The 24,105-nt window shown below is 44.6% G+C and overlaps 1 protein-coding gene across 1 annotated transcript in view; it reads left to right on the forward strand.

Moving 5' to 3' along the window:
• Positions 1-6,010: 6,010 nt before the first annotated feature.
• The window catches only part of LOC114592485 (uncharacterized), a 32,600-nt gene continuing 14,505 nt past the window's right edge, over positions 6,011-24,105 (forward strand). The window contains 4 exon segments of the mRNA XM_077923444.1: positions 6,011-6,068; positions 12,054-12,947; positions 14,066-14,083; positions 22,879-23,544. Of these exon segments, the coding sequence (XP_077779570.1) occupies positions 6,032-6,068; positions 12,054-12,947; positions 14,066-14,083; positions 22,879-23,544 (1,615 nt within the window). The 5' untranslated portion in view covers positions 6,011-6,031.

Consider the following 24,105-nt stretch of genomic DNA (forward strand, 5'->3'; position numbering starts at 1 on the left):
CCACCTCATGAGAAGAGAAGACTCCCTGGAAAAGACCCTGATGTTGGGAAAGATGGAGGGCACAAGGAGAAGGGGACAACAGAGGACGAGATGGTGGGACAGTGTTCTCGAACCATTGTATAAATGGTTTCTAGAAAAGAAGAACTGCGGCTCTTGCAAATTCTGCCTCTCCCGGAGATGCGCAAAGGCATGGTCTTGCGGCTGGCGCCACAACTTTGAGATTAATCTGGAGTGAGAGCCCTGAGTTGTAAACCCTAACTGAAAAGGCGGTCTGCAACAGAAATCTGAGTGCTTTATTTAACTCCTGTCTGCCAGGTTATCTGATAATGCCTTATCTGATTGTCTTTCCTGGTAGTCTGCCCATTCCTTTTAGATGGTAATCACTTAATTCCTGAGACAATGGGAAGCTTCCCTCACCCTCTCCCTCCTTGCAGAGAAACATTTGGTCAGTTTGGGAGTCAAAACGGTCCATTTACTGTTTTGAATGCAATGGTTATTGTTGTTTAGTTGTTTAGTCGTGTCCGACTCTTCGTGACCCCATGGACCAGAGCACGCCAGGCACTCCTGTCTTCCACTGCCTCCCGCAGTTTGGTCAAACTCATGCTGGTACCTGTAGCTTCGAGAACACTGGCCCACCATCTTGTCCTCCGTTGTCCCCTTCTCCTTGTGCCCTCCATCTTTCCCAACATCAGGGTCTTTTCCAAGGAGTCTTCTCTTCTCATGAGGTGGCCAAAGTATTGGAGCCTCAGCTTCCGGTTCTGTCCTTCCAGTGAACACTCAGGGCTGATTTCCTTCAGAATGGATGTGTTTGATCTTCTTGCAGTCTATGGGACTCTCAAGAATGGTATGCAATGGTACGTTACCATAAAACACGTTAAGGGATCCAATGGCATGTATCACTTAGAAATGTTCTTCTTTTCTAGAAACCATTTATACAATTTTTTTTTTAGTTTGAGGAGGAGGAGTGGAATTGCATTTGCAAATGGATCAATCAATTAATCCTTTCTCTAGAGTGTTAATAACAGGATTGTCACAATACATCTTTGTGGCTTTGCAGGGCAAGGGATCCCCCTCATTCCAACAGTCTTTGCTTCAGGAAGGAATCTGACAGAAGAAGGAAGCGATCCTACAGCTCAGTCAGATCCACTTCCAGGAGGCCAAGGGACTCCAAGCTGAGGGACCTCAGGAGGTTTGCAGCCGACTCCACCATCTCTGCCGTCAGTGGCTGAAGCTGGGGAGACACACCAAGGCTCAGATCCTGGATTTAGTGATCCTGGAGCAGTTCCTGGCTGTCCTCCCTGCGGAGACAGAGAGCTGGGTGAGGGAATGTGGAGCAGAGACCAGTTCCCAGGCGGCGGCCCTGGCCAAAGGTTTCCTCCTGAGCCAGGCAGAGGACGAGAACCTGGTGAGAAAATTTAGAATTGTAGAGTTGAAAGGGACCCAAGGGTCATCTAGTCCACCCCCTGCAATGCAGGAATCTCAACACATGGTCCCCCATCCAATTTGAAACCATACTGGACCCTGCTTAGCTTTGCAAATGTGTCGACAGTTTCGAAGCCGTATCTGTAAAAAAGGTAAACATGAAAGGAAATTGGGCGACATACAAAGATCTGTTAACAGAAGTAGAATACAAATTGATGGTGAAGAGTGTGGAAAGATTTTCAGGCACAGTTGCAGCCTTACCTTGCATCAAAGATTGCACACAGGAGAGAAACCTTTTAAATGTTTGGAGTGTGGCAAGAGCTTCAGTCGTGGTAGCCACCTCACGTTGCATCAACGAACTCATACAGGAGAGAAACCGTATACATGTTCGGAGTGTGGAAGGAGCTTTAGTTGCCGTAGCTCCCTTAAGTCGCATCAAAGAACTCATACAGGAGAGAAACCGTATACATGTTTAGAGTGTGGAAGGAGCTTCAGTCAGAGTAGCCACCTTACTAGACACCAAATAAGTCATATAGGGAGAAAATCTTTAAAATGTTTGGCATATGGAAAGAACTCCCTTCCTAAACAGTAAAGAACTCGTACAAGGGAAACATCTTAGAAAGGTTGGAGTGTCGGAAGATCTTTAAGCCAATGATCATGTTCAGCATTAGAATTTGCTTCCATTAGAATTTTGATTCCTTTTAGTGGCCGTGTTACAGATTATTCTCCTGATCAGAGTTAGATTTACATAGCTGTATTCTGTTTTATTTCCCATGCATTTTGCATGTATTCATCACAAGTCTCTCACCAACCCTTGTTGGCGTGGCCAGAAGTATTCTACCTGAAGGAGCGCCTCCACCCCCATCGTCCAGCCCAGACACTGAGGTCCAGCGACGAGGGCCTTCTAGTGGTTCCCTCACTGCGAGAAGTGAGGTTACAGGGAACCAGGCAGAGGGCCTTCTTGGTAGTGGAACCCGCCCTGTGGAACGCCCTCCCATCAGACGTCGAGGAAATAAACCACTATCTGACTTGTAGAAGACATCTGAAAGAAACTCTGTACAGAGAGTTTTAAATGTCTAATATTTTAACATTTTTTAATGTGCTGTAAGCTGCCCAGGGTGGCTGGGGAAACCCAGCCAGATAGGTGGGATATAAATATTAAATGATGATGATTTGATAAATGGATGCAACATTTTGATATTTGTGACAATGTTTAGTTGTAGTGTGGTCTTGATTTTATTTTAACTGCTTTTAGCCTCTTCTGCATAAATGTTGTTGAAAAACATGTATGCTGTGTTCTCCCCCCAGCTCTCCGCTTAACTAGTATTCCTCCCGCATTCTGAAAATGTGAAATCCGCTATGCAGCTATGTGCAGGTATTTGTTTATCTGGTAATCTGGCAACGGAAGAAGATGCAACCTCATCCAGAACACAACACTAAAAAAAAAACCAAATTATGTTTTAATTACAATTTTTAGATACATCAGATTTGCACAGAAGAGCAATCAAAGATTTAAAAATTAATGTGTGTTAGCGGGACAGTTTCCCTGTTGCATAGTCTAGTGAAAGGTGATATTTTGGACCTGAACTCTGCTGATCAAATACCTGATACTGCAGGTCATAGTCCAGCAAACTTAACCCATCTTCTTCAAGGGATGTCTGTTAGAAACTGTCCTCTGGTCCCCCCCATATGTGTGTCGTTCACTAAAATGCTTGCATTTCCCATGACAAGGTGCAAGCCCTTCCTGGGAATTCCAGGCAGAGAGCTGCTGAACCCCAGACCCCAAAAGGAAATCCAACCTCATCCAGGAGACAATGCTAAAGATTGAATTCTTTTATAATGCCGTTATCAAGATATATTTGCACCAAAATGTAAAAAATGCCTGTGTTAGGAAAACAGTTGCCCTAGGTACTCTAGTGCAGGCTTTCCCAAATTTGGGTCTCTAGCTGTTTTTGGACTCTGATTCCCATCATCCCTTAATACTGCTAGCTGGGGGTGATGGGAGTTGTAGTCCCGAAAGATCTGGAGACCCAAGTGTGGGAATCCTCCTCTAGTGAAAGGTGAGGATACGGATGTGAACTGCGCTGATTCAATTGTAGATGGAATCTTTCTTGGCTCCGATAAGAGAGGAGTTCAGGGGGGGAAATCTTTCTCTGATGACGTCTCTCCCCCTGCCTTGCTGAGCTTGTGTGTTTCTGCTTCCTTTCAGCCACGGGATCTGCTGCTGTTCAGGCTCATGCCACTCTCTGTGTTGCCTTGTCAGAAGCTGCCCACTGTTGTCCCCCAGCCCTACTCCCCCCTATGTGTGTCATTCACTATAAGGCTTGCCCAAGCCATTGTTCGCCACTGGAGGACAGCCTGCCCAGACCCCAATGTGTCTGTTTCCTGCTCTGCCACTTCTTGTGCCAAAGGTTGCCCATTCTCCACCAGAGAAGAAGTCAAGCAGATCCTTAAGGCCGGGTTTGCTGCTGAAGTCTACAGGAAAGCCTGGATCTAAGCCAGGAAACCTTGGTTCGTTGTGGGGATCTGTTTCTCTGTGCACATGCGACTCGTTAGGAAATTAATTTTGGAAATGCGATGTACCGGATTTGCCCAACAGGGCAGTGAAAAAATATCTGTATCCAGCTTTCGAACTCGCTGCCTATTGATACGACGCAGTCACTTTCACTGTGTTTTAATCCATGTTTACCATTTATTTTAATTATTTTTAATAAGAAAATAGTCGTTTTTATTTTTATTTACTGATAATGCCATTGTTTTATTTTTCCTGAACTGTGGATTTTAAAAATCCCAAACATATATGTACAGCTGCATGTAAAGCCTACAAAAGATGAAATAGCCAAAAAAAAAAAAAAAAAGGATGCAATTCCTAAGAAGCCATTTACAACCCCCCTCCCCCCATGCAGGTTTTCTCAAGAGTCAATCCCACTGTTCCCAACAGCTGCTTAATCTCAGGTAAAAGCATATAAATTCAGTTTTGGGATTCCCCAGGCAGAAGAGATTTTGGTCCTCTGCGGATTAAATGCAGTGAGAGAGGAAATTATGTTTTTCCTTCCTCTCTGCTTGCCTGAACTCTGCAGGCTTTCCCCAAAGGTCTTGGGTGTTACAGATCCTTTCCTCACTATTAGTGCCACCTGGCTCAGGTACAGTTCCATCACAATGTGATTGCCGGTACCCTCGGCCAGACGTTATCTGTAGATAATACAGTGGTACCTCAGGTTAAGAACTTAATTCGTTCTGGAGGTCCATTCTTAACCTGAAACTGTTCTTAACCTGAGGTACCACTTTAGCAAATGGGGCCTCCCGCTGCCACCACACGATTTCTGTTCTCATCCTGAAGCAAAGTTCTTAACCTGAGGTACTATTTATGGGTTAGCGGAGTCTGTAACCAGGAGCATCTGTAACCTGAGGTACCACTGTAAAAATAAATAACTAAATACAACATAGACATCAGGGTTTGTAGCCACTGACAGCCTAGTCCTGAATTTATACAATCCTCTTTTTTAAGCCTTCCAAGTGGGTGGCTCAGTATTGCCTCTCTACATCTCAGCGGAGAGGAGGAAACTACCAGCCCCACATATTTATCATATATACACATATGGGGTTGGACTAGGTGACCATTGAGATCAACAAACTCATGTTCTCTAAAATAGTCTATAAAGTTTCCCCATTCTTGATTGAATTTTTTCTCATTTGATCGGTAAGTTTAGCCATTTCGGCATAGTCAATCATCTTAAGTTATCCATTCTTCTTTCTTTGGGATCTTTACTTCTTTCCACCACGTCTGGGATAGTAGCCTCTGGCCGCTGTAATCACATAAATAAACAGTCTTTTTGCTTCCTTGGCATTTTTTCTCCTATTACACTAGTAAAAAAGCCTCTGGGTTTTCTTAACAAACGTAATTTTAAGAATTTTTAAAAATTTCCCAGAAGCCCTTTACTTTTTTACACGTCCACCACATAGGAAAATGTGGAAAGAAGACAAGGTCCCAATGAAAGAAGAATGGAAAGATGATGGACTCTGCCGAAATGGCTAAACTTTCCGTGAAGATCAGGCACCAAGATGAGAAAAAATTCAATCTAGAATGGGAAAGCCTTATAGACTATTTTAGAGAACACTGCAAAAACGTCAAAACATTGGCAGGTTTGATGCAACATTTATGAACTAAAAATAGAATTAGGAGAGGGGAATGAAGTTGAAATTAATTGAGGAAATATATAGTAATTATATGCAAGGAGAATCAAAGGGGGGAATGGAAACGGGGGGGGGGGAGTCAGTTATTGCAAATTCGGATTGGATATCTGTGTACCAAAAGGAAAAAAAACGTTATTTTGAAAATTGAAAATAATTATTATAATAAATAGTTTAGAAAACGTTTTAGGGCTCCCGTGCAGCTGATCCAGCGGGGCTTTCCGGAGGCGAGACCAGCGCCTCTCCTCGCTCTTTGCTCGGAGAAGCCCAGAGGCTCCTGCCGCGCGGCTCTGAAACGGTTAAGAGCAGCGGCGACAGAGAGCTGAGATTCCTAGAGCGGAGGGGAAAAGGCTGTCGGGAGAATTGCAGCTTCCGCTTCCTGTCCCGCTTCGGGGGGGGGGGGGGAGAGATACCTGTCATGGCGGCGGCTGTCCTTCCTCGCGGAGGCGCTGGAGGTGGGTCGTATGTATTATATAAAGGGGGAGAGACGGGGGGGGGGGTGCAGCTGGAGGGAGTGTGGGGAGGGATGAAAAAGAACCTCCATTAGGCAAACCCTTTCAATGTAAGTTCTTTTCCTCTGTCTCCTTTTTCTAGTCATCCATTTGTCCAGATTTTCACATCTTATTATTTTTAAATAGAGCTCTTGAAAGTTGCTCAGCATTTTGGTGCAGATCTCGCCTAATGCACACGCTTTTGCAAATGGTATTTCCCATATGTTTCCCATAATACCCCCGCTTTTTAACATCTGCATGCAGCCGCTGGGAGAGATCATCAGGGGGGTTGGACTGGGTGTCCATCAATATGCGGATGAGACCCAGCTCTGCCTCTCTTTCAAATGGGAACCAGTGAAGGCGATGAAGGTCCTGTGTGAGTGTCTGGAGGCTGTTGGAGGATGGATGGCAGCTAACAGATTGAGGTTGAATCCTGACAAGACACAAGTACTGTTTTGGGGGGGCAGGTTGGCGTGGGGGACTCCCTGGTCCTGAATGGGGTAACTGTGCCCCTGAAGGACCAGGTGCGCAGCCTGGGAGTCATTTTGGACTCACAGCTGTCCATGGAGGCGCAGGTCAAATCCGTGTCCAGGGCAGCTGTTTACCAGCTCCATCTGGGACGCAGGCTGAGACCCTACCTGCCCACGGACTGTCTCACCAGAGTGGTGCATGCTCTAGTTATCTCCCGCTTGGATTACTGCAATGCTCTCTACGTGGGGCTACCTTTGAAGGTGACCCGAAAACTGCAACTGATCCAGAATGTGGCAGCTAGACTTGTGGCTAGGAATGGCCAGTCACAGGACCATATAGATCTGCATTGGCTCCCAGTACGTTTCCAAGCACAACTCAAAGTGTTGATGCTGACCTTTAAAGCCCTCAACGACCTCAGCTCAGTAGACCTGAAGGAGCATCTCCACCCCCATCGTTAAGCCTGGACACTGAGATCCAGCACCTTCTGGAGGTTCCCTCGTTGCGAGAAGTGAGGTTGCAGGGAACCAGGCAGAGGGCTTTCTTATTAGGGGTGCCCTCCCTGTGAAACACCCTCCCATCAGATGTCAAGGAAATAAGCAGCTATCCTATTTTTAAAAGACATCTGAAGCCAGCTCTGTTTAGGAAAGTTTTAAATATTTAAATGCTGTATTGTTTTTAACACTCGATTGGGAGGCTCCCAGAGTGGCTGGGGAAATTCAGTAGCCTGATGGGTGGGGTATAAATTATTATTATTATTATTATTATTATTATTATTATTATTATTATTATTCTACATTTCCCATAATTAATGCATTCTGTATCTAATTCCGCTAAAATTTTTCATTTATAGGTCTTCCCTCCTTTTTATGGGGGTAGGACATCTTTTCCTAATGGAAAAGATCTTTCTCCTCCCAGCAGGCCAACCTGGGCAGGTGGGGGACCTTCCTTGGGCTCCCCATAGGGCTTGGGGTCAAGATCCGAATGAATGCAACCAAACACTGGTAAGGGCTCATTATCATGCCTACCTAGTGGCAGTGAAGGCAGCAAAGAAAGCATAGTTTTTTGCCTCCATTGCCTCCTCATTATGTCGTCTGGCAGAACTTTTCCGGGTTGTACGGGGCCTTTTACAGGCTGGCCCAAAGGAGGTGGTAGAACCAATGGTAGCTCGCTTTGACTGCTTTGCAAAGCATGTTCTTGTTAAAATTGCTTGCCACAATGCTTTGACAATTGCAGGAGAGATCTGACCAGGTTCATATGGCAGGGTAAGAAACCCCACATAAAATACAAATTACTGACTGACAAAAAAAGAAAGGGGCGGGTTTCGCACTCCCCGATGTAAGAACATATTTCAAAGCCTCGTGCCTATGTTGGATAAAGGATTGGATCTTATTAGAGAAAACATATACAGTGGTGCCCCGCAAGACGAACGCCTCGCAAGACGGAAAACCCGCTAGACGAAAGGGTTTTCCGTTTTGGAGGCGCTTCGCAAATCGAATTTCCCTATGGGCTTGCTTCGCAAGACGAAATGTCTTGCGCGTTCCTGTGGGTTTTTTCCCCTTTCCCCCCCTTTTCCTAAGCCGCTAAGCCGCTTATCAGATGATCCGCTAAAAGCCGCTATAGCGCTAATCCGCTAAGCTGTCAATGGGCTTGCTTCGCAAGACGAAAAACCGCTATACAAAGAGCCTCGCAGAACGGATTAATTTCGTCTTGCGAGGCACCACTGTACTTGATTTGGAGAGTTGCAACAACAGGTACGGATGGCATGCATGCCTTGGCTACAGTAAGGTCAAAGTCCACAGAGGGTTCACTAATCATATAGTCAGAAATGCTCTTTATAAAGTGTGGACAAAATACCAACCATAATTAGAACCCCAAACGCCATGGTGGCTGTCCCCAGTAGAGACTTCTGCAGTCAAAAAAATAAATATGGAGGGAAATTGGGCAACCTATAGTCAACTATTAAAAGAAGACAAGGACATCTGAGATTCAAAACATTCAGAGAGATAAGGCACTACCTCACCGATTGGCTTTCATATGGAACAACGTTTTTAATTCAGATAAACAAAATTGGCTTTGGGAAAGATGAATCCAAACCACAAAAAGCATTATTACGAAATGAGAATTTTTTTTTATCTAAAACTGTTATTGGAATGGTATCTGAAAGATGAGGAAGTAAAGGATGTAATGGTTAAATGGGCCCAGGACATGGGCCCCACAATACAGATGGAACAGTGGGAGAGACTCTGGAGGTTAGATATCAGATTTACTGCCTGTTATACTATCAAGGCAAACTGAATGAAAATGTTATACAGGTGGTATGTGACGCCTTCCAAACTAGCCAAGATATGTAAACTCAAATCCAACTGATGTTGGAAATGCAGTAATGCAGAGGAAACAATGATACATGTATGGTGGAGCTGTGAGAAAATTAATAAATTTTGGGGGTGTATCCATGAAGAGCTAAGAAAGATGCTGAAAGCTCCTATAGAAAAAAAGCCAGAGGCATACCTAATGGGCATTATAGGAAAGGACACCCCCACAGGATATCAAAAGGTTATTCTTATATGCCACAGCTGCAGCCAGATTATTACTTGCTAAAAATTGGAAAGGGGGCATTATTCCCACAAAAGAAGACTGGATAAGTAAATTATGTGACTTTATAGAATTGGCCAAACTAACAGCAGCCATAAGACAGCAGTCAAACCAGAATTTAAGGAAGGAATGGCAATGCTTTGAGGACCAAATGAAAAAACACTGTTCTAAAGAAAACCTGTTGATATGTATGGACTAAGGATGTAAAGTTGAATCAGATTATCACAAATTAATAATAGGTGAATGTTGAATACTATCAAAAACACAATGTAAATAAGAGTATAGAATATTGAAAGATGTCGAGCTGAGGCGGAGGGAAGTCCCAGTGTTGGGATTTTTATTTTATATATCTTTATGTTGGACTCTTTTATTTTATGAATGTTATATTGATTGTATATAAACTTTCTATAATAAACTTTATCGAGGAAAAAGAAGAAGATAAAATTGCTTCCATCCACCAAGACAGCAGATGAGTCTCATGGGGTGTCCAGAGCACAGTCTAGTCCTGTTGTGTTGGATGAGTTTTTTCAGTTGGTCAGGCTCAAGGATAAGGACAAGGTACTTGGCTCAGTCAGGGTGACCGTGTGCACTCTAGACCCTTGCCGCTCTTGGCTGATAAAATCCAGGAGGGAAGGAACAGCAGGCTGGGCCAGGGAGATGATCAGTGCCTCTTTACAAGAGGGGGTGGTCCCTGCATGTTTGAAGGAGGCAGTGGTAAAACCACTCCTTAGGAAACCTCCCCTGGATTCGGAAAACCTAACTAACTACTGACCACTTGCCCTTTCCTGGTCAAGGTTCTGGAGTGAGTGGTCGCAGACCAGATCCAGGTGCTTTTGGAAGAAACTGATTTCATGGATCCATTTCAATCAGGGTTTAGGCCTGGTTTTGGCACGGAAACTGCTTTGGTGGCCCTGTATGATGACCTCTGTCGAGAGAGAGACAAGGGAAATGTGTCCCTGTTGATTGTTCTCCACCTCTCAGCGGCTTTCAATACCATCCACCATGGTATCCTTCTGGAGCGACTCTCTGAACTGGGGGTGGGTGGCACTGCTTTGTGGTGATTCCAGTCCTACTTGGATGGTCGTTCCCAGAGGGTGTTACTTGGGGAATTCATTTCAGCCCCATGGAAGCTTCAATGTGGGGTTCCGCAGGGCCCAATCCAATCCCCCTTGTTGTTTAACATCTACATGAAATCGCTGGGAGGGGTTATCCAGAGGTTTGGAGTACGTTGCCAGCAGTATGCTGATGACATTCAGCTCTATTTCTCCTTTCTATCTGTAGATGAGGCAGTGGAAGTGCTGGACCAGTGTCTTGCCTGGGTAATGGACTGGATGAGAGCCAACAAATTGAAGCTCACTCCAGATAAGGCTCAGTTAGTGGGTGGTTCCTAGAGCAGATGGCTAGGAGGTCACCTGCTCTTGATGGGGTTACACTTCCTCTGGAGGAGCAGGTTCGTCGCTTGGGGGTAATCCTGGATCCTTTGCTGTCGCCCGAGGCTCAAGTGGCCAAGAGTGCCTTCCATCACGTCAGTGTAGGCTGGTGGCCCAGCTACACCCCTTTCTGGACAGGGATAGCCTATCTACCGTTGTCTATGCTCCGGGAACTTCAAGGTTAGATATAGATATGCGTTATACCTAGGGCTGCCTCTGAAGACAGTTTGGAAACTTCAGCTAGTGCAGAATTCAGCGGCCAGCTTGCTCACCGGCTGTTTGAGCATATTACACCCATCCTGGTCTGACTGCACTGGCTACCAATTAGTTTCTGGGTCCAATTCAAATTGCTGGTTTTGACTTGTAAAGCCTTAAATGGCTCAGGACCAGGAATACTTCAAGGACTGCTTCTTTCCATATGAACCTACCTGGACCCTGAGATCCCCTTATGAGGCCCTCCTTCGTGGGCCTCCTCCTCAAGTGGTCCAGAGGGTGGCAACACGAGAACAGGGCCTTCTCTGCAGGGGCTCCCTGTCTGTGGAATGCTCTACCCAGGGAAGTTCGCCTGGCGCCTTTCTTATAAACCTTTGTTGTTGTTTAGTCGTCTTAGTCGTGTCCGACTCTCCGTGACCCCATGAATCAGAGCATGCCTTGGAAACTCACTTTCCTCTCAAAGCTTCTCCTTTTTTATGTCCATGGAGCTTTCATGGCAAAATACTGGAGTGGGTTGCCAGTTTCTTCTCCAGGTGGATCACATTTAGTCTAAACTCTCGGCTGACCTGCCTGTCTTAGGTGGCCCTGCAAGGCATAGGTCATAGCTTCTCTGAGTTATTCAAGCCCCTTCGCCACGACAAGGCAGTGATCCATGAAGGGGTTTACACCTTTAGGTGCCATGCAAACATGTTCCATTTTAACCAGGCTTTTGCTAGATATCTTTGACATCCTGTAGTCTTTTTCAAACGTGGCTCTTTTTGGGGGGGGGTTATTGGGTTGGTATTTTTATTCTGATTATATATGATGTGACCTTTTTGTGAACCACGCTGAGACCTCCGGGTATAGGGTGGTATATAAACTCAATAAATAATAATACTAACATTAATACTTTCATTATTTGTACCCCACGGATTGGACTGGGTTGCCCCAGCCACTCTAGCTGGCTTCCAACAAATATAAAAGCACAATAAAACATAAAACATTAAAAACTTCCCTACACAGTGCTGCCTCCAGTTGTCTTCTAAAATTTGCATAGTTATTTTTTTGACAACTGACCGGAGGGCGTTCCACAGGGTGGGCACCACTGCCAAGAAGGCCCTCTGCCTTGTTCCCTGTAACTTCCCTTCTCACAGTGAGGGAACTGCCACAAGGCCCTGGGACCTGGATCTCGGTGTCCTGACTGAATGATTGGGGTGAAGACGCTCCTTTAGCATTTCATCAGTTTGCCTTTTTATTCCATCAGGAGATGTTGAAGGGATGCTGGCAGAAGGGGAACAATCAGAAGTGTCACCGAAAGGATCCAAAGAGGAGGGGGAGCAAAGGAAGCTGAGGGTTCAAGATGGAGGCAGAAGGCGAGAGGGGAGACGAAAGCAGAAGCTGGAGGCTGACTCTGGTATGTCTCAGGGTGGTGAAAATCAAATTCCCAGAGAGGAGAAACCTTATAAATGTTTGGAGTGTGGAAAGAGCTTCAGTAACAGTAGTGCCCTTACCTCGCATCAAAGATCTCATACAGGGGAGAAACCGTATATATGTTCGGAGTGTGGAAGGAGCTTCAGTCAAAATAGTAACCTTACCACGCATCAAAGATCTCATACAGGGGAAAAACCGTATACATGTTCGGAGTGTGGAAAGTGCTTCAGTCAGAGTAGCTCCCTTAAGTCCCATCAACGAACTCATACAGGGGAGAAACCTTATAAATGTTTGGAGTGTGGGAAGGGCTTCAGTCAGAGTACTGCCCTTATCTTGCATCAAAGATCTCATACAGGGGAGAAACCCTATAAATGTTCAGAGTGTGGAAAAAGCTTCAGTGTACGTAGTACCCTTAAATTGCATAAAAGATCTCATACAGGGGAGAAACCGTATACATGTTCAGAGTGTGGAAAAAGCTTCCGTCACAATGGTGCCTTTACCTCGCATCAACGAACTCATACAGGGGAGAAACCGTATACATGTTCAGAGTGTGGAAAGAGCTTCAGTCAGAGTAGGACCCTTAAGTTGCATCAAAGAACTCATACAGGGGAGAAACCGCATACGTGTTTGGAGTGTGGAATGAGCTTCGCTTGCAGCAATGGGCTTACTAGACATCAACAAACTCATCGAGGCAGCAAACCTTGTAAATGCTGGGAATGTGGCAAGAGTTGGATCAGAGTTGGATTTACATAGCTATGTTCTATTTTCTTTCTCATGTGTTATTTCCCATGTATTCATCACCTGTATATAGCGTTGCTTTAATATTTCTCCCATCCCCAGTATTTGTTAATCTGGTGTGAATTGATCTGATATTTTTCATAGACACAAATGCATTCACTGGTATTCTGTTGATGTATGCAAATGACGTATCTTTGCAATGAGAGTATAGCTCCTCACATCACAGCTCTAATGAACAAATGCTGTTGAAAAACATATACTGGATAATAAGCCTCAATACGCAGTCAAGAGAGAAATTCTTCTTCTTTGGTGATCGTTCGTAGCCGAGTAAGATCGTCTTCCATAAACACGGTTTTAACAATGAGTCCGTAAGTGACTGTGGAGGCCAATTCTGGACCCACACATCCTTCCACAGTGGGAACATAGCTTCCCAGGTGGGAGTTGATCATGGTTGGGGTTTGCCATGCATGCCTTCCTCTTAGCACGCTTCTCCCTTGCGTCCTGAGTTCGAGTGTCTTCAAAGTCCATGACACCTTTGGTTGAGAGAAACATTAGAACAGTATAGAATATTTCAATATAGTATTTTCCAGCCTGTGTCTAGAGTGTTAATAGGTCACTGTTCCAGGATGTGTGTTTCTTCACCTTCATCTGCCTAGCAGGGATTTCAGTTTTATGTCTCTGAAATATCCAGGCAGTGGCCGGAATAGAGGCAATGGAAAGAATATGACGAAATAAAAGAACATCTTCAAAGATGGCTGCATCATAGACAATTAAAGGATATCTTTAAAGAGGACAATAAGAAAGGCTTCTCATAGTCGGTTTCCAAATTCCAAAGAGGAAGTGATAGAAGAAAGTACAAAATTATTTTTAAAAGGCATATAACATTCTTTTGGAGTGGGAAAACAAAGACGAAGAAGTAAAATTGGTAATGATTAAATAATGGGCCATAACATACAATTTGAAGATTGGATAAAATTGTGGAAAGTAAATTTGAAATTTACAGATTGTATACTATTGAGAGAGACGTATATGAAAATGATGTATAGATTGTATCTATCACCGGTTAAACTGGCAAAAATGTATAAAAATGAAAAGAGAGTGTTGGAGATGTGAAATAGAAGGTACGTTTTATCATATGTGGTGGGATTGTAAAAAGGTAAAAGCCTATTGGGAAATGATATATAATGAATTGAAGAAAATGTTGAAAATAACTTTTCTAAAAAAAACCAGAAGCCTTCTTGCTAGGTATTTTAGGCCAAGACATACCGAAAGAAAAGAGGACTTTATTTATGTATGCCACTACAGCAGCAAGAATGTTGATTGCACAAAATTGGAAGACTGGAGAACCATGGCAGGAGAAGTTGATGAACTATGAGGGGAGAGACTCCATCAGGCAAGGCCTCCTTCCACCTGCCTTGCCCCACTCTCTGCTTCTCAATGTGTAGCGTATTGTTTTATGTACCGTGGCTTGCCATTGTCTTATTGATTACAGTTTAGATATTATTGTAACTGTTGAGTGGATTTCTGTTTAACTTTTATATGTTGATACTATTATTTTATATCATTCTAATTGTTGAATGTTACTTTTTGGATGGAGGTTGCCTATTTTAAAGTTACGTTTTATTATCACATTTTTGTATTGCATTAGATTGTTACAAGATGTACATTTTTTGTTTCTTCAGCGTGTAAACCGCCTTGAGTATTGTAAGATAGAAAGGCAGTATACAAATTAAAAATGATGATGATGATGTAGAACTGGCAAAAATGACAGACAGACTAAGAGAAAAGGACAACAGAGACTTTGAAAAACAATGGGAACCATTTATAGAAACAAAGATAGAGTTGATGGCAGGATTTAAATAAACATTCACACTATTAGTATTAGAAAATGTGTAGAAGATAGAGAAATATGGTGTGTTTACTTTTATGTATTTAGGTTTGATGTTATGTTATTAATAACTTTTTCTGTTAGGAGGTAGGAAGGTGGGTGAAAAGAGTAACAAACCGGAAGCGGAAGTTGGGGAAGCCCAGGAGGGGAGGGAGGAAGGAATACATAGTAAAGGTTAAGACTTTGAGATGTATGTAATGAATGAAAAAGAAAAATGAATAAAATTTTATTAAAAAACCCCAATGAATCCGTAAGTGACTGTGGAGGCCAATTCTGGACCCACACGTCCTTCCACAGTGGGGACACAGCTTCCCAGGTGGGAGTTGATCATGGTTAGGGTTTGCCATGCATGCCGTCCTCTTAGCACACTTCTCCCTTGCGTTCTGAGTTCGAGTGTCTTCAAAGTCCATGACGCATTTGGTCGAGAGAGAAATTAGAACAGTATAGAAGATGCATTGATTTTCCAGCCTGTGTCTAGAGTGCTAATAGGTCACTGTTTCAGGATGTGTGCTTCTTCACCTTCATCTGCCTAGGAGGGATTTCAGTTTTATGTCTCCGAAATATCCAGGCAGTGGCCGGTTCCTGATGGGATGTATTTGTGCTGTGTGTTCTCCCCCCAGCTCTCCCCTCCCCTAGAATTTCCTGTAACACACCCCCCCTACACACACACAATCTGGAAATGTGAAATCCACTATGCAGCTATGTGCAGGTATTTGTTTATCTGAAAATCTGGGAAAGTAAGAAGATGCAACCTCATCCAGCACACATTAAAAAACCCAATTATGTTTTAAATACAATTTTTAGATACATCAGTTTTGCACGGAAGAGCAGTCAAACATTTCAAAATACATGTGTGTTAGCGAGACAGTTTCCTTGTTGCATAGTCTAGTGAAAGGCAATGTTTCAGAACGGAACTCGGCTGATGAAATACCGAGTTACAGGTAGGTAGCCGTCTTGGTCTGCCATAGTCGAAACAAAATAAATAAATAGATTAGATAAGATAAGATTCCTTCCAGTAGCAAATTAGAGACCAGCTAAGTTTATTATTTGTACACTTCTTCCGATACACTGAAACAGAAGTCACCAGACCCTTATATATAGTGAGAGGGTGGGGAGGGGTATTACTCAGAATGGTGGGGGGAGATGGGTGACAGGCTGATAGGTGTGGTAAACCTGCAATTGGTCTTACAGGAAAAAACAAGGGGTGAGATGGCTAAAATAGCTCTATCATGTACAATGAGATAAGAATCCAATGTCTTTGTTCAGACCAGGTCTCTCCATGGTTTTAAGTTTGGTAGTAAGTTGCAATTCAGCAACTTCTCTTTGCAGTCTATTTCTGAAATTCTTTTGTAATAAGACAGCGACTTTCAGATCTTGTATAGAATGTCCTGGGAGATTGGAGTGTTCTCCTACTGGTTTCAGAAATACCTGATAGTGCAGGTAATAGTCCAGCAAACGTAACCCATCTTCTCCAATGGATGCCTGTTGCTCATGCCTAGAGATGGGAAGGCCTGGGAAAAAACTAGAAAAATGGGGGGGGGGGGGACAGGTTTTTTTTCTGAAGCCCTTTTTTCCTGGAAAAAAAATGAAAAAAATTGTTTGATATAGTTTGAATATTCCACACATTTTCATTTTCAATTTTTCCTGGGAAAAAATGATTTTTGGGGAAAAGAGGAAAAAACGTGCCCTCCCCCCTTTTTCCACCCCCACAGGTCTTCCAGAACCCCCACTTTGCAGCTCCCTGCCGAGAGACACCAGGCAGGTGCTCTCACTGGACTCCTTCCGGCAACTGCTCAAAACATTTTCGTTAGGGCCAGCGCATCTGAACACGCAGAAGCTGCGTGCGATTTACTTCCTTTTAACCACTGCTGACTTTAATCATCTTTTGAATACCCTTAAATACCTGCTTTTAACTGTGTTTTATCAATCATTTTAATGTTCTGTTGTATATTTTTGTAAACTGTTTAGAAGCTCTCTTACCACCATGCAATTTATAATATATAATAACAAATTCCATTGAAACACACACACACACACTCCTTTTCCTTTCAAACAGAGTTTGAGCCTTAGTGCAACATACTATTCAGTAACTGGATGTTGCTTCCCTCTGGGCCTGGCATGCAAAAAAATTGCCTTACGCTTTGCCCCAGCTGTCCTCAAGTAGAGAAGGGAAGGGAAAAAACCGGAAAAATTGGGGTGGAGACAGTCTGCCCCCCCATTTCCCCCAAAGCCGTTTTTTAGAATTCCATGGGGAAAATGACAAAGAGGAAGAAGAAATGGAAAATGATAGCAGTAGTTGAGAAAGTGAGATAGAATAAACTGCATGTATATGTTGTGTCTTCTGTTGTTGCTTTTAAAGCACTACTCAAAGGGTAGATCTTCCATGGAGCTTAAATATTGAGGTGGACCTTAACTTTATTTGCTGTTGTTGCTAAGGGGCAATTTTGATTATTATTTATGTTGGTGGTTTCTTCCTTTTTTCGTTGCTTTTGAGAGAAAGGGGGGTGGTTACCTATTTTATTGCAAGCCTAATACTTTTAGATACACTGCGTTTCACACAATTTGTAAAACTACTCCACACTGAATTCCCTCCCCCCCCCCCCCCAATTTTTTCAAAATTTCCTTTTCCCCAGAAAATAACGGGGGGAAACGTCCCGTCCCCCCCATGGCTTCAAAATTTTTGGAAATTTTACATCTCAACTCTACTGCCTCCTTAGAAACTGTCCTCTGGCCCCCCCCCCCCATATGTCTGTCGTTCACTAAAATGCTTTCACTTCCCTTGACAAGGCAGAATCCCTTCCTGGGAATTCCTGGGCAGAGAGCTGCTGAACCCCAGACCCCAAAAGGAAATCCAACCTCATCCAGGAGGCAATGCTAAAAACTGAATTCTGTTTTAAATGCACTTTTTAGGATGCGGGTGGCACTGTGGGTTAAACCACAGAGCCTAGGACTTGCTGATCAGAAGGTCAGCGGTTCGAATCTCTGCGGCGGGTTGAGCTCCTGTTGCTCAGTCCCAGCTCCTGCCAACCTAGCAGTTCAAAAGCAGGCCAGAGTGCAAGTAGATAAATAGGTACCCCTCCAGTGGGAAGGTAAACAGCGTTTCCATGTGCTGCTCTGGTTTGCCAGAAGTGGCTTAGTCATGCTGGCCACGTGACCCTGAAGCTGCCTGTGGATAAACGCCGGCTCCCTCAGCTAGTAAAGCGAGATGAGCACCACAACCCCAGAGTCATCCGTGATTGGACCTAATGGTCAGGGGTCCCTTTAATACATGGTTCTTCCTCTGTTCCTTTTATCCCTACCAACAACCCTGTGGGGTAGGCTAGTCTGAGAGGCCACCCGGTGGGGAATTCAATCCCTGGTCTCCCAAGGCCATAGTCCAGCACTTTAACCACTACACCACACTGCCTCTCACCACTGTCTAAAAAGTCCCAACATTGTCAAAGCAGAGATCAGAGTTCCTAGAAGGGAGATATTTTTTTTCCATCCCAGCTGCCTGGTCTACAAAGGGTTAAAGATAAAGTGCAGGATTCCTAGAGAGGCAGGAAGCTGGAGGAGCTCTTAGTCCTCCAGGGCAAGCGCCCCTCCTGCCTTGTGCATGGTCCTTTTGCACAAGAGAGTCTGCAGTGGTTGGATGTGTTATGTATTGAAGTTCTCACCCTGGCCACCAGGGGTATTGTGCATGTAGTTTTCACTCAGGTCCACATCAGATAATTTAGGCAGGAAACCCTGGGATGATGTTGTTGTTGTTGTTACAATGTTGACAGCTGGCTGCCTATAAAAGCGGGCCCGTTGAGCTACTTGCAGAAACCTCTGTGTCATCTGATATGTCCACCCACTATCTCACAGGATGCATTGAAGGAAGCAGGCAGGGAGGCTGGGGCCGGATCCTGCTCCAGCCCACAGCAGCTTAGAGCAGGACCTGAGGTCCCCCCACCTCTGGCTCAGCCCCTTTGTGGTCCACGCTCCCTTGGCCAGCCTTTGCCTTGAAGCAGAACCTGGAAAGAATAGGAAAAGAGGCTGCAGGAGACAATCCTTCAGCCTTATTGGAGGCTGCTGCCCAAATCCCCAAAGTGCCCCACTTGGGAGATCCTGGGAAGAGCCATAAAGACCCTCCTGGATGAGGACGCCCTCAGCTCAGTTGCTAGTGCCAGAGATTCAGGCATTCCTGCTACCAGTAGGCCAAGGGACCTCGAGAGTTTTGCAGCCGACTCCACCGCCTTTACAAGGAGTGGCTGGAGCCAGAGCGACACACCGAGGCTCAGATCCTGGACCTGGTAGTCCTGGAGCAATTCCTGGCTGTCCTCCCCCCGGAGATGGAGAACTGGGTGAAGGAGCAGGGAGCAGAGACCAGTTCCCAGGCGGTGGCCCTGGCCAAAGATTTCCTCCTGAGCCAGGCAGAGGAGAAGCAGCAGCAGGTGAGACAGTTTCATCCTGGTAACACCCAGAGATCTGTGGTGGCTGCACAATTCTGAGTGTGGTGTCTCTTAAAAGGCGCAAGTGGCTCTTGGGTGCAGAAGGTTCCGGGTTCGATCTCCAGGAGGGGCTGGGAAATCGTCCTTGCCTGAAACCTGGAGCGGGGTGTGTGTGCGTGGAATTGCATTTGCACATGTGGCAACACATGGTAAACTAAAAGCCTCTACTATTAGAAAATTCTTCCACTTGTGATGCATATCTACAAGCAGTGCAATGTCCGCATTTGAAACAATGTCCGCATTTGAAAAAACCTCCTGGAGCTGTGGTCAAGGTCTGGTGTGTGGACGTGTGTTGCAAGTCAGTATGTAGTAGCATATCTCTAAGTGATCTGGTGCGTCATTTATCAAAGCAGGAAAAGACCTCACAGCCTGGAATATTCAATCTCACTGGGCAAAAGACATACCACTTGAATCATGGGAAATGATTTTAAAATTCACAGCATGCAGTTCATGAAAATAAAATTCTATGAAGATGATGTACCGATGCTATTTCACTCCAGTAAGTTTGCTACAATGTATAAAGATACCTCTAATTTATGCTGGAAATGTAAGGATATGGAAAGTCCTTTTTTTTCTTTTTTCATATGTCGTGGACATGTAAAAAGGTAAAGGGATTCTGGGAAATTATAAAAAATGAACTTAAAAAAATGTTTAAAATTACGTTTGTTAAAAAATCAGAGGCCTTTCTTATTAGGTGTAATAGGAGAAAATATGCCAAGGAAGCAAAAGAGACTGTTTATTTATGCGACTACAGCAGCCAGATGCTACTATCCCAGATGTGGAAAGAAGAAAAGGTCCCAACGAAAGAAGAATGGATAACTAAGATGAGTGACTATGTCGAAATGGCTAAACTAACCCTGAAGATCAGGCACCAAGATGAGAAAAAAATCAATCAAGAATGGGAAAACTCAATAGACACGTTTAAATAACACTGTAAAAGAGGCAAAACATTAGCAGGTTTGATGTAACCTTTATGAACCAAGAATAGAATTGGGGGGGGGGGAGAGAAGTTGAAATTAATTGGGAGAAATATAATTATATGCAAGGAGAATAACGGGGGGGGGGGTGGAAACCGGGGTGGGGAGTCATCTATTGCAAATTTGTATTGGATATGTATTCTGTATACCAAAAGTAAAAATGTTGTTATTTTGAAATTCGAAAATAAAAAATATATTTTTAATAATAAATATAGTAATATAATAAATAGTTTATAAAACGTTTTGGGGCTCCCGTGCAGCTGATCCAGCGGGTCTTTCTAGAGGCGAGAACAGCCCGGAGAAGCCCAGAGGCTCCTACCGCTCGGCTCCGAAACGGTTAAGAGCAGCGGCGACAGAGCTGAGATTCCTAGAGCGGAAGAAAAAAAGTCTGCCGGGAGAATAGCAGCTTCCGCTTCCTGTCCCGCTTTTTGGGGGCGGGAGATGCCGAACATGGCGGCGGCTGTCCTTCCTCGCGGAGGCGCTGGAGGTGCGTCGTATTATTATGTATTATAACGCGAGTGCAGCTGGGGGGAGTGTGGAGAGGGAGTTTTAAAAAACCCTATTAGGTAAACCGTTTCAATGTAAGTTTTTTTCTGCGTCTCCTTTCTCTAGTATTTCACATAATATTTTCAGTTCCCATTATTAATGCATTTCTGTACATTATTCTGCTAAAATAATGCATTTATAGTTCTTTCCCCCTTTGAATAGGGGTGGGAAATGTTTTCCCAATGGAAGGGCAGGTCTTTCTCCTCCTTTCCTCCCTGCAGGCCACCTTCCTTCGTCTCTCCATAAGGCTTGGGCTCAAGGCAAAACCTTGTGCAATAATAATAATAATAATAATAATAATAATTTATTTATACCCCGCCCTCCTTGGCCAGGACCTAGCTCAGGGTGGCTAACGCGAAATCTCAGCGCGCGCAGGCTTCGGCATGCCGGCAACTCTCCGCAAGCAGCGGCAGCGCTGCCGCTGCTTGCGGAGAGGTCCGCGAAGCCTTGGCCGGACAGCTTTTGAAGGCAGGCGGGGGGGAGCAAAGACTTTCGCCCCCCCCCCAGCCTTCAGAAGAGGTCCTGGACCTCTTCTGAAGGAGGGCGGGGGGCAAATGTCTTTGTCCCCCCTGCCTGCCTTCCCGGGAGAGCGGAGAAACGCAGCGCGTTTCTCTGCTCTCCCGGGAGGGCTTTTAAAGGCAGGCAGGGGGGACAAAGACTTTCGCCCCCCGCCAGCCTTCAGAAGAGGTCCAGGACCTCTTCTGAAGGCTGGCGGGGGGCGAAAGTCTTTGTCCCCCCTGCCTGCCTTCCCAGGGGCTTTTAAATCGCCCCGGACAGCGGAGAAGTCCTCCGCTGTCCCGGGGTTTTTTAAAATGCTGGGGGTGGGAAGAAAAGCCCTTGTCCCCCCCCCCCCCAGCCTTCAGAAGAGGTCGGGGGACAGACTGTCCCCGGACCTGGTCTGAAGTCGGTTTCCCTAGGAACGCATTAATTGATTTTCAATGCATTCCTATGGGAAACCGTGCATCGCAAGACGAAAAACTCGCAAGAAGAAAAAACTTGCGGAACGAATTAATTTCGTCTTGCGAGGCACCACTGTACTACCAATTAGTTTCCAGGCCCAATTCAAAGTTCTGGTTTTGACCTATAAAGCCTTCAATGGCTCAGAACCATAATACTTGAAGGACCGCTTCTTTACGTATGAACCTACCCGGAACCTGAGATCCCCTTCTGATCTCAAGTGGTCCGGAGGGTGGCAACATGAGTACAATGCCTTCTCTGCAGTGGCTCCCCGTCTGTGGAATGCTATCCCCAGGGAAGTTCACCTGGCACCTTCATTATACACCTTTAGGTGCCAGGCAAAAAAGTTCCCTTTTTAACCAGAATTTTGGTTGATATGTTTGACATTCTATACCCTTTTTCAAATATGGCTCTTTTCTTGTGAGGAGAGGGTGATATTGGGTTGTTGTTTTTATTCTGATTATATATGTTGTGATCTTTTCTGAGAACCACGCTGAGACCTCTGGTTATAGGGTGGTATATAAACTCAATACATAATAATAGTAACAAATACTTTCATTATTTAAAAGCATTATAAAACATCAAATATTAAAAACTTCGCTATACAAGGTTGCCTTCAGATGTCTTCTAAAACTTGTATAGTTGTTTATTTGACATCTAACGGGAGGGCGTTCCACAAGGTGGGCACCACTACCAAGAAGGCCCTCCGCCTCGTTCCCTGTAACTTCCCTTCTCACAGTGAGGGAACTGCCACAAGGCCCTGGGACCTGGATCTCTGTGTCTTGACTGAATGATTGGGGTGAAGACTCTCCTTTAGCATTTCATCAGTTTGCCTTTTTATTCCATCAGGAGATGTTGAAGGGATGCTGGCAGAAGGGGAACAATCCGAAGTGTCACCGAAAGGATCCAAAGAGCAAAGGAAGCTGAGGGTTCAAGATGGAGGCAGCAGGCAAGAGGGGAGACGAAAGCAGAAGCCGGAGGGTGACTCTTGTATGTCTCAGGGTGGTGAAAATCAAATTGACAAAAAGGAGAAAAAGCATCAATGTACATTGTGCGGACAGAGATTTTGTAATCGCTCAGCTCTTACTTCACATCAACGAACTCATACAGGGGAGAAACCGTATACATGTTCAGAGTGTGGAAAGAGATTCAGTCGGAGTGGTACCCTTATATTGCACCAACGAACTCATACAGGAGACAAACCTTATACATGTTCAGTGTGTGAAAAGAGCTTCACTCAAAGTAGTGGCCTTACTTTGCATCAAAGATTTCATACAGGAGAGAAACCGTATACATGCTCAGAGTGTGGAAAGAGCTTCACTCAAAGTAGTGACCTTACCTTGCATCAAATATCTCATACAGGGGAGAAACCATATACGTGTTCTGAGTGTGGAAAGAGCTTCAGTCACAGCACTGCACTTACTAGACATCAAGAAACTCATCGAGGCAGCAAACCTTATAAATGTTGGGAATGTGGCAACAGCTTCAGTCGCATCGACTCCCTTTCCTTGCATCAAAAAATTCATATAGGGGAGAAACGATATACATGTTTGGAGTGTGGAAAGAGCTTCATTCAGAATGGCACCCTTACCTTGCATCAAAGAGTGCACACAGGAGAGAAACCGTATAAATGTTTGGAGTGTGGGAAGAGCTTCAGTCGTGGTAGCTCCCTTACACTGCATCAACGAACTCATACGGGAGAGAAACCGTATACATGTTCAGAGTGTGGAAAAAGCTTCATTTGCAGTAGCTCCCTTATGTTGCATCAAAGAACTCATACAGGGGACAAACCATATAAATGCTCCGAGTGTGGAAATAGCTTCAGGCGCCGGAGTCACCTAACTAGACACCAAAGAAGTCATATAGGGAGGAAATCTTAAAAATGTTTGGCACATGGAAAGAACTTCAGTGACAGGGGCTCGCTTCCTAAACAGTAAAGAACACGTACAAGGGAAGTATCTTAGAAACGGTTGGAGTGTCTTTAATCATGCTAAAAAATTCTGTTTTAAATGCAGTTTTTTCCGATATATTTGCGCAGAAGATCAGTCAGAAATGTTAAGAATGCCTGTGTTTGGAAAACAATTGCCCTAGGTACTCTAGTCCAGGCTTTCCTGCACTTGGGCCTCTAGCTGTTTCTGGACTGCAATTCCCATCATCCCTTACTGCTGCTATCTGGGGGTGATGGGAGTTGTTGTCCAGAAAGAACCAGAGACCCAAGTGTGGGAATCCTGTTCCAGTGAAAGGTGAATACGGACGTGAACTTTGCTGATTCAGTTGTAGATGGCATCTTTCTTGGCTCCGATAAGA

Source organism: Podarcis muralis, chromosome 2, assembly GCF_964188315.1.
Source record: "Podarcis muralis chromosome 2, rPodMur119.hap1.1, whole genome shotgun sequence".
NCBI classification, from domain to species: Eukaryota; Metazoa; Chordata; class Lepidosauria; order Squamata; family Lacertidae; genus Podarcis; species Podarcis muralis.